Genomic DNA, 15,652 nt, shown 5'->3' on the forward strand with positions numbered 1-15,652 from the left:
TATTGGTTGGCTGAGCATCATCAGCATGAAGCGCAGCGGCCACAGGGTCAAGTCTGCAAGTGGCCTGTGCTGCTGTATGAGTAATCTAAGGGTAAAGGAGGTGTTTGTGTTTATGTATGTGTGAGAGTGCTATCAACACACACACACAAAGGTTTACACACAATTTTTTCCCCCTTTCTCAATTGCTTCTATCATATGTAATATAACCCCTCATTGGAAATAATAAAATAGTCATGTATTTAGTGCACGCAGAATAACTTGCTTTATAACACCAAGAGGTTTTTTTTTCTGTCTGGTATTGCAGTTTCAATTCATCACAAATGTTTTTTAGTTTAACATTAAAGCACAGATGGAATAATGCGGCTGCTTGTTGTCAGTGTCCTGCAATATTATTAATATGTGTGCACAGCGGACACAGTCAGTGACTAATAAATAAGTCCAGTGTTTGGATAAACAATTACTTCTTGGTAATTTTTCCTGGAAAAAAATGCAGTTTTCACCATCCCATATTTCATGGTTTTTCACAATATTAAACTCAATTTGTTTTATATTTCGGACTGGCAAAACAAGTATCTTAAGACACCTTGGACAATGACAAACTGTGATTGACATTTTTCACAATTTGTTTACATTTTATAGGCCAAATAATACGTTGATAAGGTGTGAAATAACCGGCAGATTAATCGCTAATGACCAATTGTTGCAGCCCTAACGATAATACATAAGTAGAATAGTTAATATTGCTCCATAACATTAGATAATCATTTTTTGGTACTTTCCTTTGGGGAACTCGTGGAATCAATTTTCATTAGCATATGAGCTACGGCTGAGCTGAGTCGATTTGGCACCAACAGTTGTTACATAAGTTTAAATTGAAATTGCAACTCTTGATGATTTGCTGATCAGCCCTAAACTAACTCGTGTAATGTTTGAACATATAATCTTCATTAATGTCGATGCAGTGCGACTTGATGAATCATTCCTGATCCTGGTACTGTGCAAAAAAATAGCGTATAGAAGTTCTTCGTAGCAACAAAGAACCATACGAACTCAAAGACACAGTAGCCACATGGGATTCAATTTATGATCTGTGTCAGCTTGCTTCATTATGACCTTTGACCCACAAAGGCTCAATACTCTTTACGCTTGACAAACTGTCCGAAACTGCCTAAAGGAAGTAGGTTATGAGATTGTGTGTCTGTGAGTGTGTGTGTTTTGTTGTGATTGGAAGAAAGAAGATGAATTAGAGATAAAGAGGTCAGATATGAAGGACACTCGGGGTATTTTTCTCTGTGCGCACACACACACACACACACACACACACACATACACATACACACACACACACACCAGAAGCCTGACACATGCGCCTCACATTTCACAACCGATTTGGCATGCCTCACAATTTCCTGGATCCGTGAAATGCCATCATTCATGAGCCTGGTGAAAGGAAGAAATTGCTGTTGGTTCTATCCGAGAAGTAGACTCGGCATACACACAACGCCTAATCTTCCCCGAGCTGCTGTAATCCATCTTGTTGTTTTACTCAAGTCTGTGTTTTCACGGAGCGTATAGCACCACTGCGTGTTCGTGGGACCGGACTCTATGAGTGATTCTTCCCCTGCTTTTTTACGTCATTAATCTAAGCAAATTGTTGGCCTGTGCATATGTGTGCGAGTGATTGAAAGGGGTTCTGCTGCCTTTTCCACCTTCAACCCTAATCGTGTTACAGTGCTACGAGATAATGATCTAGATCAGACACAAACCCACGGACACACACATAAAACCACACACACACACACACACACTGGCCTGCAAGTCATACTCCTCAACGCTCTAGTGGCATGGGCATCAGTGTGTGTCACTCTGGCTGTTTACTCAGTGTGCTTCTAAGAGCGTGATGGCTTTAGTTACCTACAATAATGTGTGTGTTGGTGTGTGCGTAGGTGCATGCAGGTATTCATGTGCCAAAGCATGCCATTTGCTGCTGTTGTGTAAGAACAAGAGATGATTTTGGGCTGTTTTTTTTTTTTACATTGCTACAGGTGGGCGGTTTCAGATGGGAGAAACGCTTATATTTCGCGTGTGTGTGTGTGTGTGTGTGTGTCATTGAGTAGTTAATGTTGCTCAGTGTGTCGAGCAGAAATATTTTGTGTGTAAGTATGTTTGTGTTTATATTATTAAATAAAAAGTTCTTGCTCCCCCATTTTAACATCATTGCCTTGAACTTTATTACATTTTTATTTTTGTAAAAAAAAGAAAAACTGCTAGATTCAATCAATCTGTAATTTACAAACCAGATGTACTGTAAGCTCTGTATCTTATTGTTTTTTTTTATGAGAAGGCAGTTGTAGGAGAATTGTCAACAGTATCTTTCCATATCCAAGACGTCTAGGAACTATGAAAAAATCCTTGTTTTATGGCTGACCACTGCTTTTTCGATTATATCCGATCTGTTTTGGAAAGCTTTTTTAAGCCCAAGAGGTTAGAAAAGAATGTTTTAAACCATGATGGACGGTGTGCTCCTTCATTTGAAATGTAAATAATAAAATCTTTCAAGTCTGGCTCGTAACACTTAGAGCACAAACCCCAAACTGCTACTGTGTTGAAAATGATATCAATTTCATCATAACTACCGAATATACGTCTCTGCCCATGTACTGACTCTGTACTCTTTGCATCCCTCTCCAGCACTGCTTCAGTAACGGAGCTCCAGAGAGTCACAAGGGTGAAGGTGGCTCCCTCAGCCCAGAGGCGGTGGATGAGCAGCGGATGGCGGACGGAAAGCGCATTGGCCGGGACCCCGACACCCGATCAGTGTCCCTGCTGGAGCAGAAACGCAAAGTCGTGTCCTCCAGCATCGATGTCCCTCATGCCAGGTGTGTGTGTGTGTGTGCTTTTGTGTGTGTGCATTAACAAGCATGCCAGTCCTTTGACAGGGAGAGTCTGTCTTTGAGGGAGTTTGGCTGGGGATCACACATGTAAAGTTCACTGAAGGTTTACGACATAGATGTGTCTTGTAAATAGAACAGAGTTTATGTGGTCTGACATCCCATCTTTTTGTGTGATCTCAAAGCCATTTTTATCAGACCACCGAATGCAATGTAACTTGACAGGAGGCCACTTTTATTCCATACTATACATATTTAATCATATGCCATTGTACATTTGCACATCAGTGATGGCTGTATGTTGGAATGGATATATGGTTATTCCAAAATGTAGTAGGTCTAAAATCGTTTCCCTGTCCTAAATATTGAAGATATTGTACATTTCTGGAGGAATCATTTGCTGTTTCCTTTGCTTGCTGAGGCAATTATGGTTATGGTTATTTAAATGGCATGCCTCTGGTGGTTTCTTAATTTGTAAACTCAAGGCCATGAGAATCAACCAACATAGCAAATTGCCTTGCTAGCCCCTAGCATGTCTTTCCTGCTCTGTAACAAAAACAGTGAGACAAACTATAGCCCTGTAGCCAAAAAAGACACACAAAGAATTATGCTTGATATGTGTGTGGGAGAACAGCTATCGCTTTCATGTAAGACAGGGCCCAAAACAAACAGTTATTATGTTGTGATGCATGAGCTACAGTATATTCTCACATGATAAGCAACACACACACACACACTCACACAGACACAAAGGCACACACAAATATTATTATAAACTGGTCAGCATAATACACCACTGAAGCTCGTCCACATGGGGCAATTAAACATTAATAGGAAGCAGTCCAAGGCAGCAAAGAGCCATCTCATAAAGACACAACATGTTTCCCTATTAAATGAGGAACACTGATACCTTGTAAAGCTCTGTGCTGTTATCGAACATCACTCCCTATTACTTATCCCGAAGCGGCTGGAGGAGTCTAATCGATGTCTGCTTGCTGAAAAGTACAGTAAAATTCACCCATTTGAGCAGCTTTATCACCGCACCCTGAGCCCTGCTCCAGATCTAATAGTTATTTGCTTATGAATCATTGATTTGGTCCACTCTTGGTGCCCAGTAAGAGTAAAGAATCTCTTTTTAAATTGAATCCATCACATGGATTCGACAGAAGTTTTACACCAGTCCCATTCTAATTAGATCCTTGCATGGGGATTGCCATGATATTGATATTGATATGGTTATTGTAGAATGGCTTATTGATCATTTCTCTGCCCTTGCACGAGTTCAGCCCGTTGCCTCGGCTCAGGGCCGATCACTTTATAAACCATGTTCCTATTTATCCTCCTAATGAGACCACCTGACACCAAGGAAGCCACGGGGAAAGTCTTACAAATCACGTCAGAAGATGCAACATGCCTAACGACATGTTGCTATGGTGATAAAATATTTGTTTTAAAGAATGGAATAAAATATATTCAATAAAAGGATTTAATTTCATGTTTCTTTGTAATGTAATGTTTGGAGCAGTGCGTGTAGCTACTTGTAATAGCTCGGTTGGATTTTAAGCGCTGATCATATCATAAGGATGTTGCTGCTCCCAAATGTTCTCATTGTGTGAGGGAGCGACGTAACGCCTGGTTGTAAAATCTGTCGAGGCACAAAGTTAAACATTTCTATTTTACTGTCAAAGGTGACGGTATTCTCTGCTGGGTCTCTCATAATTTTCCATCTCACTAGAACAGCGTCCGGTGTCTACCATCTGCCTGAATCCGATTGAATGCAGCATAGGACAAACAACCTTTAAAACGCTTCACATATTTCCACTTATTAATGTATGCACACAAACAAAATTCCAGAAACACCTAACTGTTCCCCCTTGCTTAAATCCGAACAGCAGAGTGCCAGTTTAATTGTTGTTGTTATACTTTTATTAAGTGTCATTAGTGTGAGGATTGCCAACCAAACCCCCAACACAAGGAAAAGGAAAAAAGGTTTAATTAATTCCATTTTGGATTGTTATCCTGTACCTGAACTAACAGCATTATGAGAAAACAGCCAAGGCTTTTTTGTTAATAGGGTGGCATACGAGCTGAGAAGCAGTGTGTTTCATTTTTCTGTTGCTCTGCTGACGCACACCTTCTCCTTTGTTGGTCTACCTGAGGCATTGAGTCATCTCTTGACAGGTAAGAAAGATTAGGTACATATGTTGTGTAACATTACATTTGAAATAAAAACCTCTTGGATGGCACTATCTGTTTTATGATCAAAATACAGAGTTTGTAAGCGTGCCCCTTTTTTAGTTTCAGTGTAAGAATAAAAAATGTCTTCAGGTGTCTCTAGACATTAAGAGCTCAACATAACTCTATTACATGTGACATTCTTTCAAATATATTCATATCTAGTAAAAGTTCAGCCACTTCATCTCTTCTTAAAGTCCTAGCCTTTTTTTTTAAATAAAAAGTCCTATTTCTAGCGAACAGCCTGGGCTTGACATCTAATTATTTTGTGTAGCACTTCAAAGCCTGGTACTCAAAATCCAATGATCTTTTGAGCTTTGTCAAGTACTAAATCAAACCCCTTGCAAAACAAGACTTCCTCAAAAAAAAAACTATTTCAGCCCAAGTTGTAAAGTTAGAAAAGTTCATTCTCGCTACGTTTTAAGAGCAAGACCCGAGCTCCTTTCTCAAATATCCCTACAGTGACCTTCTCACTGCCATTACGGCCTTCAGATTGAGATCCATAGCTCTCATCCTCTGCACACCTGCACCCGGTTTTCATCCCATCTCTGGCACGGGGGAAGAAATGGTGTTGCCCCCGAACCACAGAGTAACGTTTATCCGTAAAGGAGGGTGAAAGGGAGAGGGAGGAGGCTTGGAGGGCTGGTCGAAGGAGTAACGGCGAAAAGAGAGGAGGTAAAAAGGGTAAAGATGGAGACAACATGTGTATGAGTGTATAGCGCTGAGGATAACACCAAGAGAGGGAAGAAAGAGAAAGAACCTGATGATTTGTTTCCAGCTCTCCAGAGAGGTCTGACCTTGAGGTTGTTAATTGCACTCTCAGAAGTTCCCTCTCCGCTGGTGATTTACCAAGAAAACGTCTGGCTGTTTGACGGCTCTCCAGGTCCCTTGCAACCCAGATACAAAAGGTCCCTACCTCACTGGGAGTCACTGAAGTACCCGGTGTCTCGTCTGCAATAATTGGGAAAATACAGGAATAATGACAATGTTCCATATAGATGTTAAACCTCGGGCGGATTTTGTGAAGCTACATTTTATGGTTCTGACAGCCTCCCATTACTTTATCGAGTAACCCCCTCCATTGTATTTGTTTACAGCACTTTTACTTCACCCACATTTCGTCAGATCTTTCTCTGAAAATCAATAGCTGTCGTTCTATGATTGACCGATTTTCTGCATTGCCCCAACTCCCAATCGTCCAAAACAAATGGTTTCCTTTCTGCAATGTTTCAAAATGTGCTGTGTCGTGAGATAATGAGGCAGGAATTGATCCCGTGACAGATTTATGATTTGTTTAGGCCATAGTTATTGCCTTATTCTTTCTTTTTGGACCTCTATACTCATTGCCTGGTTGTATCCAGCTGCTGGCCCTGCTCCTTCTCTCTACAGGAAACAGTCAATTGTAACTAGAGCTGGAGGGGGCAGACCAGTTGTAACGAATGACTTGGCTTTTGACAAATAGCATTCTGGAGACTAATTGCTAGCAGGGGAAGTGAAGTACGACCGAAGTTGAAGGGGAAATCAAGAGAGTGCTCTGCTTATAAACCTCAAAACTACAGATCTGAGGATTCAAATCTCCTCTTCAGACCGCCAGCAGTGAGCCATCCCTTTCTAGCAAGAAGCTATGTTACTCACATGTCTGAAACCTTTACCATGAATAATTTTATTCTAATTTATGGTTACTATTTTAAAAAATCAGGAAATTAAAGCCTGTGGCTGACTTCAAGACCTAATTTGCTGCCAAAACATAACTGGTTGTTATTGGTGTTCAGTTTTATTGTTTATCAGTGTGTTTGCAGAGCATGCAGTTCACAGAGCCAACCATGTGCTCCACACTCGGTGCCGCGTGCTTCAGCCAACTCAGACATGGAACAGTCCCAAAGACTTCCCATCCTGAGCAAAAAGAGGCCCGAAGCCACTCTCAAATTATTGTTTTTCTTTGGATAAAGCAACATGGCTTCATCATCCGTCCGGTTTTTCTTCTGCTCAGTGTATGTTGTGGTCATTCTTACATTAAGGGAACACTTACGGATATTACTCCTTTTGCACAGTGTGTTTGTGTTTGTGGTTAAAGGAAGGAGTTTTGAAATTAGAGAAGGGAGGGGAGCATGGGGCGTGTGCATGAGAGGAGTGTGGGTTCTGCAGAGAGGGAGAGACAGAGTGAGAGAGATGCCGAGCCTTTGCCAAAGAAAACAGTTTTCTTGTTTGGATGCCAGGGGAGTTCAGAAACCATGCGATTTCCATCTGAAAAGACGGCTCTCTTGATCTCACTTTCTCCCTCTCATTCACTGTCTCGCTCTCCCAAACTCTTATGTACGATTATCTGATTGAACATTGAGGTTTTTCCTGCTATAATTTACTTGACCAAACCAAATGTGTTCCGTCCAATATCCTCTAAGACTGAGTTTGGCCTAACTCCACACAGTTAAAAATATCAACCCGAAATGTGCTTGTATTTATATACAGAGGATATTGCTCAACACGTGTAATAGAGGGTTCTTGTTTTTCTAGCCACTACGGGTTACCAAAAAATCCAAACCTAGTGGGATTTGTCACAACTTTGATTATGATGCATTCAATCAAGAAGAATTCCAAACAAGTGGTTTTGAGACAAATAGAAACACCACAAGTGGTTTCAGTGTGTGTTACCAGGGTGCCTCGTTGACATGTGTCATCGGTCCCTCCAACACGGTTTTCTTTGTTCAGTTTCCTCGTAAACAATCTATTCAAAGCACTTTGCAAAGTGGTCGATAAGGTCAACAGAGAAACCCTCAACCTGGATCAAGATGAAATTGGAAGGGATTTAAATGAATGTACAGATTTAGCCAGCACACGCACATCACAACAGGTTGTTTCATTGTCTGCGAGCCGTGATGGGAAAAGCCTGATGTTGTTTTTAATCTCGGCTTAAACACAGCCAGTGGGGACCGGCCTGGAGTCGTGAGCCTGGCTCATCGGAGCTTTAAGTGTCTGTGATCGTATCTTGGTACCAGGTGCGTTCGTGTTTTTATAAGGGATCGGCTAAATCTTAAAATCAATTGTGAAAACATGCTAAAATTAGAGTTATATGATCTCGCTGTAGCAAGGGTTATCATAAGCACCATTTTAATATCAGATCCATTCTCTAACCCCCCCACTTCCCATCTTTAGTGTTCCAGTATAATGTGACAAAATGAGATCTTGAGATGCACAGGAGTAAAGCAAATGAGATAAAAAGCACCTTGGATTGTCATCTCGACTCTTAACATGAATGATATTTTTGATGGAGCATCTTATTAAACAGAAACCTCTGTGAATTATTTTAAAATCCTCTCAGTTTTATTGGCTCTCTCTATCTCTTCTAGCACTGTTTACCAGGATTCACTGGTGTTTGCTTTGTTCACGGCTTAAAAACTTGGTTGATTGTACTGAACTTCTAATCTAAAGTGTTGATTATTCATGAACCCAACCCACCCTGCTGCTAACTCAGCTTTCAGATGTATTGCACATACACTAATCAAAGACAAAGCCCTCTTTTTTAGTCAATATCCCCTGCACACTGCTGAGAGCCACATCGAGTTCTGCCCCTGTTCATCAGACGGGTTCTGGCTCCTGAGAAAACGACCACCTGTGATGCTGCAGGGGTGGAATTGTGTGTTTACATTTATATGCAAATTGGTTCTTTAATTAAGCGTGTTGATTATTAGTGAGTGTGTGTGTGGGGGAATGCTTAACTATGGATTAGTACACGGTCAGCCTCAATGCACTGCAATCTTTTGCCAAATCACTGGACCGGGACGAGCAGTGTGGGCATTGTTGTGATCTCAATCCAGGATTTACTTTCAATTTAACAGCAAAAGACTCCGGAGCTACTCATTGGTGTACATGCGGCATGCTAATTACAGCATCAAGAAGTGAAAGAAAGAAAAAGCTTGCAGTTTAAAGTTTATCCAAATGACGTAATGTACACCCTAGAAGTTGTATGCTGATATTTTTTAAACTAGCAGGGAAATTGACTCATCAGTATCATGTGTAACACTAATTTGAAGCCATCAGCCAAAATCTATTTGCAGTTATCGATGTCGTAAATAAACATAACGCTGCTTCTCAGGAGTTTGAACACTCTTTATTGCTGTCAAGGGAGTGTGACAAAATGTGTCAGCCTGACGGGACCGATGGCATACATTAACTGAAGAGTCAATCTTAATCCTCACAGAAAATGACACTAATACGCAGATATGTTCTTTGTACTATCTGTAGTTGTTGTGTTTTCACTCATTTCCCGCCTGCTACCTATAATGCTTCTTTGAAGGCCTCAAAGTCATTGTTTATGTGGTAGTGGGCTCTGTGGCCCTCTGCTGCTGCGGACTAATCCATAGTCCCCTGCTTTAATGGACTGATGGCACAGAGTGCTGCAGGAAAACAAAAAAGCTCTAATTGATTCTATCGACCAATGTGCATTATGGTCATCCACAGTATATACAAGTTGGTGCTAATTGGCGGCAGTGTCAAGTGTCACACATCGTGTCCGACCAGAAACACTAATTAGGAAGGGAATTAGTGAAGCGAACATCCATTCTCCTCAGTATACAACGAGAGTTAAACCTGAACCAGGCAGCTTAATCAGCAGATACTGGGTTGGATTCAGCTCTTGAAATAATGAGGCAATGTATTATCACATTTAAATATGCAATACAGTGCTTTAAAAACGCTTACACTCCTGTAATATAGATAATATGTTACATATTTAATATAGATTAGTGACTGGGGTGCTTCTCTATATAAATAAAGTCAATTCACTTGTTACTATATAAAGCACTGGCTAATTGGCCCTTTGTTTTCAAGCTATTTTTTCATGTTTTATACCTATAGCCAAAGGAAAATAACATTGTTGTGCTTGTTCTAACAGCAAAGTAGAAAAACACAAAAATGAACATTAAAAGCATAAATCTTGAGTACAGAACGTACAGCATAACGATAGCAAATTGATTAATAGTCAGCCTGCTCCTGCCATAATTCAGTGTTCATTTTACCTCGAACAACATAGCAAAGTTTTAGTTTGGGGCAAAGACGTTGTGACACGCTTCTCAAGTGTAACCTATTAAAAAACAAACCCAGCCCTGCCGAACTACCTCCTCCCCACATTATTTCTAATTACGCCCATCAATTGTAAAGCTCCATTGACCTGTCTGCTTTGAATTATTGATATCTGTCAGGCTGACAGGCTTTATTAATTAAAATGGAGATGTACTAATTAAGAGCACGGCATGAGGGTGTCATAATTGTAGGCCCGTTTTAATTTGAGTGTCCCTCATCAATTTAATCGCGGTTTAGCAGAGTGAGCTCCACGTCACCGGAGGGAGGGGGGCGAAGGTACGGAAAGGTGCCCTCCTGTGATATGCGTGCACGTTTGTATGTATGTTTGAATACATATGTGCTAGCCATCATTTTAAACCACTCCAACCATGCCATTTCAAGATTGTCGGCACCGCTTGCTTTAAAGACCAGATGTTTTAATGACTTGCTTTCTCTGTTCATGACCATTTGCATGAGAACATTAATTATTCTTTGTGATAATCCTAGAAGATAAATGGGAAATTAAATTTAAAGACAGGCCATCCAACAACAGAACATACCAGTTCCTCTCTTAATCTTCATGCCTCATACAGTATAAGCGATGTGGGGCCACTTAATGTACGTTTAATCAAAACGCTGGATCCAAAGAGGTGCTCTAAAAAGCCAGTTTTGTGTGCTTCAGTAGCTTGTCTCATAACATTTTAAAAGAAAAACAATGTGATTCCTCCCAAAGGATGCTCCAGATGTGAGTGAAGGACTTGGAACGAAAAATGGAAAAATGCTATAAAGCTCTGGGACTGTCAAATAGTCTAGCGTGGCTCGTTCAGTACACCTGCTTACCAGAGTTTTTGTATGCATATTTTTCCCCTATATGTATTTGCAGTGACATGAACATACACAGGTTATTACAGTTGTGATCTCATACTTCAGCTCTACCAGTGTGGCATTAAATCCGTCTCACATGCTGAGAGCCTGCATGAGTCCTTTCAGGTTAGATCCCAGGTGTCCCAGAAGTATCTTACGTCTTCCCTCAAGAAATGTTTTGACCGCCTGTCAATAGTGTCTACTGGTGTAATGACAGTCGAGTCATTAATACTTAAAGGACACCAATTACCTGCCAATTATCAGTGCGGAAAATGTCACCCTGCTGGAGAGCTGACCATGGATCTTGAATCCGCCCTTCAACGTTTTCAAAGAACACCTTGGAAGAAATTGCTGTCTGGTGTTTATTGGAAGCATTACAGGTATTCTATAAAAGCATATTGATGTACATGCAGTCTTAACCTCAGAAATTTAAAGAGTAAACTGGGTCTTCATATGATCCTGACTTGCATAAATCACAGGCCCGGCACTACTGCTAATTCCCAGATTGGGTATGCATCCACCTTCTGGACTAACAGATGTATAAAAGACATTTACACGGCGGGAGAAGCTATAATGTGTTTACCGCGGAGGCATGTAATTTCACCTCCAAGAGAGAAGATCATTTTCCCACTAGCGGCAATCATACAAACTTAAAGTGATGATCAAAGGTCCTCTCGGCACAGATCTGCTTACTCCACTCTTCATTTTTGTTGGCCAGAAACTCGTTTAATGACCCGAATAACATCTAGCTTACAAGAGAGCTATTTGATCCGCGGCATCTCAACAGTTGGCGTCCTCTGAGTTCTGCTGCACACTGTTGAATCCGATGTACAAAGCCTGACAATTACTGAAAACTATCTCACAGATGTCTTCCCCAACAAAAAGGCCTTATGTTGTGAGGAGGGAGCGATAAAGTTAATTGAAAGTTAGCCATTTGTAAGCCTGACATCTAAAACCCATCTGCTGGAACCGATCTGCATAAATTGTTACTGAATAGGACAACAGTAAAATATCCTTTTACTTCCTAATCCAATAAGGGGCTCTGCGGTCTTTGGTGTCTCCCATAAGATCTAAAGCTGAAGCTAGACCGGAGACTAGAAATGTACATAAGAGGCACAATAAAAAGTGTATCCATCATCTGTTGAGTTTCCAGATAACACACACACACACACACACCAATACAGTTAAAAAACAGAGATAGCCTCTCCCATCTTGACTTCTTCTCCAAAGTTTGCTGCACATGGCTTGGCTTCAGCTGAATTGAAGTGAACCACATACTCACTCTCAATCTTAGCCAATCATGTGATCCCTGATGTTGGCTGTTCTCTGCCTTTCTGTTTATCATTATTGCTGCTCTTGCTCTTGTAACTTCCCTTCATCATCATTATGACATTTAAAATCCTTGGGCTGCATAAACCTCCCTTTTTTGTGCTTAAACTTAAAATGGTCCGACGCGAGCTGCTTCATAAATGTACCAAATCATAACACTCTCTCTTGCCACGCACTGCCCAACCTTTTATACGAGATAAAGCTTTGGTTGTTGCATCTCTTCTCTGTAGGGGGTTTGTGTAATACTCTTTTTCCCTTTTTCTTTGTCTCTCTCTCTCTCTCTCTCTCTCTCTTTCTCTCTTTCTCTCTCTCTCTCTCTCTCTCTCTGCTGTCCTTTGTTCTTCAAAGACATTTGTCATCAGCTAGCTTTACCTGCAAACTGGCTACCAGTGGCATGGTCACTTACTACACACATACACACACACAAAGGTCTAACTGTAAATGTTTGTTTTCAGTTGTCGTCTTATCATCTTATCAGGTTGTCCCTTGTTGCTGAACAGAACAGCTTGTGAGGGGATGAAAACAGTCTGCAGTGGAACTTTGTGTGTGTGTGTGTATGTGTGTCTGTGTGTGTGTGTGTGTGTGTGTGTGTGTGTGTGTGTGTGTGTGTGTGTGTGTACACACGGGAATTCAGAAGACAGCTGGTACAGTTGGACCCCCTCAACCCCCATTTTGGAGAGGTTGTTCAGGCCATCTCCTGTTTTCACACACACACACACACACACACACACACACACACACACACACACACACACACACACACACACACACACACAACCCCCACCATCAGAGAACCTTAATATCAACAAGGCAGCAGTTTGCCTGAACTACAGATTTGTCACCTACAGCGCCCCCCCCCCCTTCTCTCTCCCCTTCCTCACTCTAAACAATGGGAGCCGGTGGCTTTGGTCACGTGAGCCCGCAGAATCTGCAGACGCTGAGGTTGTTATTGTTTTGATTTTGGTTCCATGCACTGAAATTGACTCCTGTGTCTGTGTGTCCGTGTCCGTGTGCGTGTGCATGCGCGCATGGGATAATTTCAGGGGTTTGGGTCGAGTGAGACTCAGATGTTCTGCCAAACACAAGGCCTGCAGAACTTTGTGTGTACTTTGTTTTACACATGTGTTTACTGAGGTAGCATTGGCAGCATAACCTCACTATTAGCAGTGAATAGATGTTTTTACCAGGGGCTTCTCTCCCCCTCTCTCTCTCTCTCTCTCCCCCTTATTTTCTCTCTTGCAGGCTCACAGCTTTGATGGAGGGGAAACATAACACCCCCATTACACACACACTCACCGAAAAGCATTTTCTGGAGTTTAGGCCTGCAAACATTAAATGCCCAGACACTCACACACACATTAACCATGTTACACAGCCGTACCGCTCCATACCGCATGCATAATTCATGACCTCACATTGACATCTATGTAAACATTGGCTTCCCTCAGCTACTCTGTAGTAGGTTTTTTTCTGGAAGGGTTGGTTGAGTAAAATACTCCTTTACTCCACTCCATCCACACACTTTCATTCAGTAATGACCTATTCAAGGAAGGCATTGTTTTTAAATCCTCTGCTGACTTGTGACATGTTGCATGCTAGTTAAAGCCCCATTTTAGAGTGTATCTTTGGTAGATCATGTCTCACTGATCTTCAGGGTTAACAAACCCCAAAACCGCCTCCTTTTTCTCCTTTTCTCCCATTTTTTTTCCTCCACCTTTTATTTTTGTCTCCCTCACATACAGAACATTATTCTCTCTCCCTGCCCGCCGTCTTTTCTTTCTCTTTTATTCTTCCCATCGCCCCATTTCCCCAGATGTCAGATCTTTTCCCAATGTTGCATTTTGATTTGCGCTCCTTTTTCTCTCTTTCTCTCCCTCTTTCGCTCACCTCCCCTGGCTGGCTGTATTCTCTCTTGCTCTCTCCATCTCTGCATTCCCGCTCATTTCCCCCCTTCATTCCCCCATGATGTGTCTCTTCCACCCTCCCACACTCGAGTCGAGCCCTCCCTCTCTTCCTTTGTCTCCTCTCTCTTCTGTGTGTGTGTGTGTGTGTGTGTGTGTGTGTGTGTGTGTGTGTGTGTGTGTGTGTGTGTGTGTGTGTGTGTGTGTGTGTGTGTGTGTGTGTGTGTGTGTGTGTGTGTGTGTGTGTGTGTGTGTGTGTGTGTGTGTGTGTGTGTGTGTGTGTGTGTGTGTGTGTGTGTGTGGCTGTGTTTTTTCCTCTGACTGACAGGAGAGAGATGTTTGCCCGCTGCTGATCTGGCGCTGTAGAATAGGCAGTGTAGTTAATTTACACTAGCATATGAAATCAGTAGCTACATCCACAGTGAGGCGAGTACAAGATGTTTATCCGAGCTTTCTCTGACAAACACTGTGTCCAATCTTGGTTCTAAAGCATCCACAAAATATCTGAAATCTACCTTCACACGCCACAGATTTCACTTCTCTCTAATTGCTTACAGTTGGCTGTTTTCACACGGGAAATCCAGCTGTTTAGAAATGAGCTGTAATTAATAATACAAACTGAAATTGACATGCAGTTTACTGAACATGCATACACAATCTATAGTTTACCCACATAAGACACCCAAGCGTTGGCATTTCCAATTACGTTTGCAAATATGCCAATCATTAGCCGTTAACCCCACAGGAAGGGTTAATGATTAATGGTGGATGGGCAATCACACATTTACGAATGATTATGATATCTCACGCAAACAGCAAAGATGCACCCTCGATTCACTTGTGTTTCATATTTATTACAGTCCAAGTTTGTTTTGTTTTTGAATGCAGCATTGTCTAAATCCCAAGTGAAAGCTGGCTGAAACCGTACACCAATCCCTCGTCTCACCTGTGTAAGCGTGAAGCGTTAGCACATGTGCAGCTGACACATACACAGGTTTTGTTTTGCACATGTTTGTGTTGTGTTATTTTGTTATTACTGTTCAATACAATTTGGCTGACTGGCGATACTACATAAAGCTCTGCAGACTCATATTTCAAATACTTTATAAGACTGAAACTAACACAAAGTAGCCTCCGAAAGTCTAAAATAGGTCCTTGTTGATCGATACACATTTGTTAATCCTGCCTCTTTACACACACACTGACACTCACAAACACCTATCTCTAATAAAGTTAAAATTAGCAAGCAGGCTTCCACAATAAGCTCAGGGTGAGGGGGTGGGAGGGTCTGGCTTCTAACCTGCTGCATATTTACGTGGATTTACAGTAAGCAGGTTACCAAAGTGCAACCTAACACGGTCTCCCATTACCAGCGTA

General features: G+C 41.6%; 1 protein-coding gene across 3 annotated transcripts in view; it reads left to right on the forward strand.

Moving 5' to 3' along the window:
• Positions 1 to 15,652, forward strand: part of znf704 (zinc finger protein 704) — a 56,326-nt gene that overhangs the window by 2,577 nt on the left and 38,097 nt on the right. For all 3 annotated transcript variants that reach the window (XM_063899315.1, XM_063899317.1, XM_063899316.1), the window contains one exon: positions 2,692 to 2,879. In XM_063899315.1, coding sequence (XP_063755385.1) covers positions 2,692 to 2,879 — 188 coding nt within the window. The remainder of the gene's footprint in view (positions 1 to 2,691; positions 2,880 to 15,652) is intronic.

This window comes from Eleginops maclovinus, chromosome 13, assembly GCF_036324505.1.
Source record: "Eleginops maclovinus isolate JMC-PN-2008 ecotype Puerto Natales chromosome 13, JC_Emac_rtc_rv5, whole genome shotgun sequence".
NCBI classification, from domain to species: domain Eukaryota; kingdom Metazoa; phylum Chordata; class Actinopteri; order Perciformes; family Eleginopidae; genus Eleginops; species Eleginops maclovinus.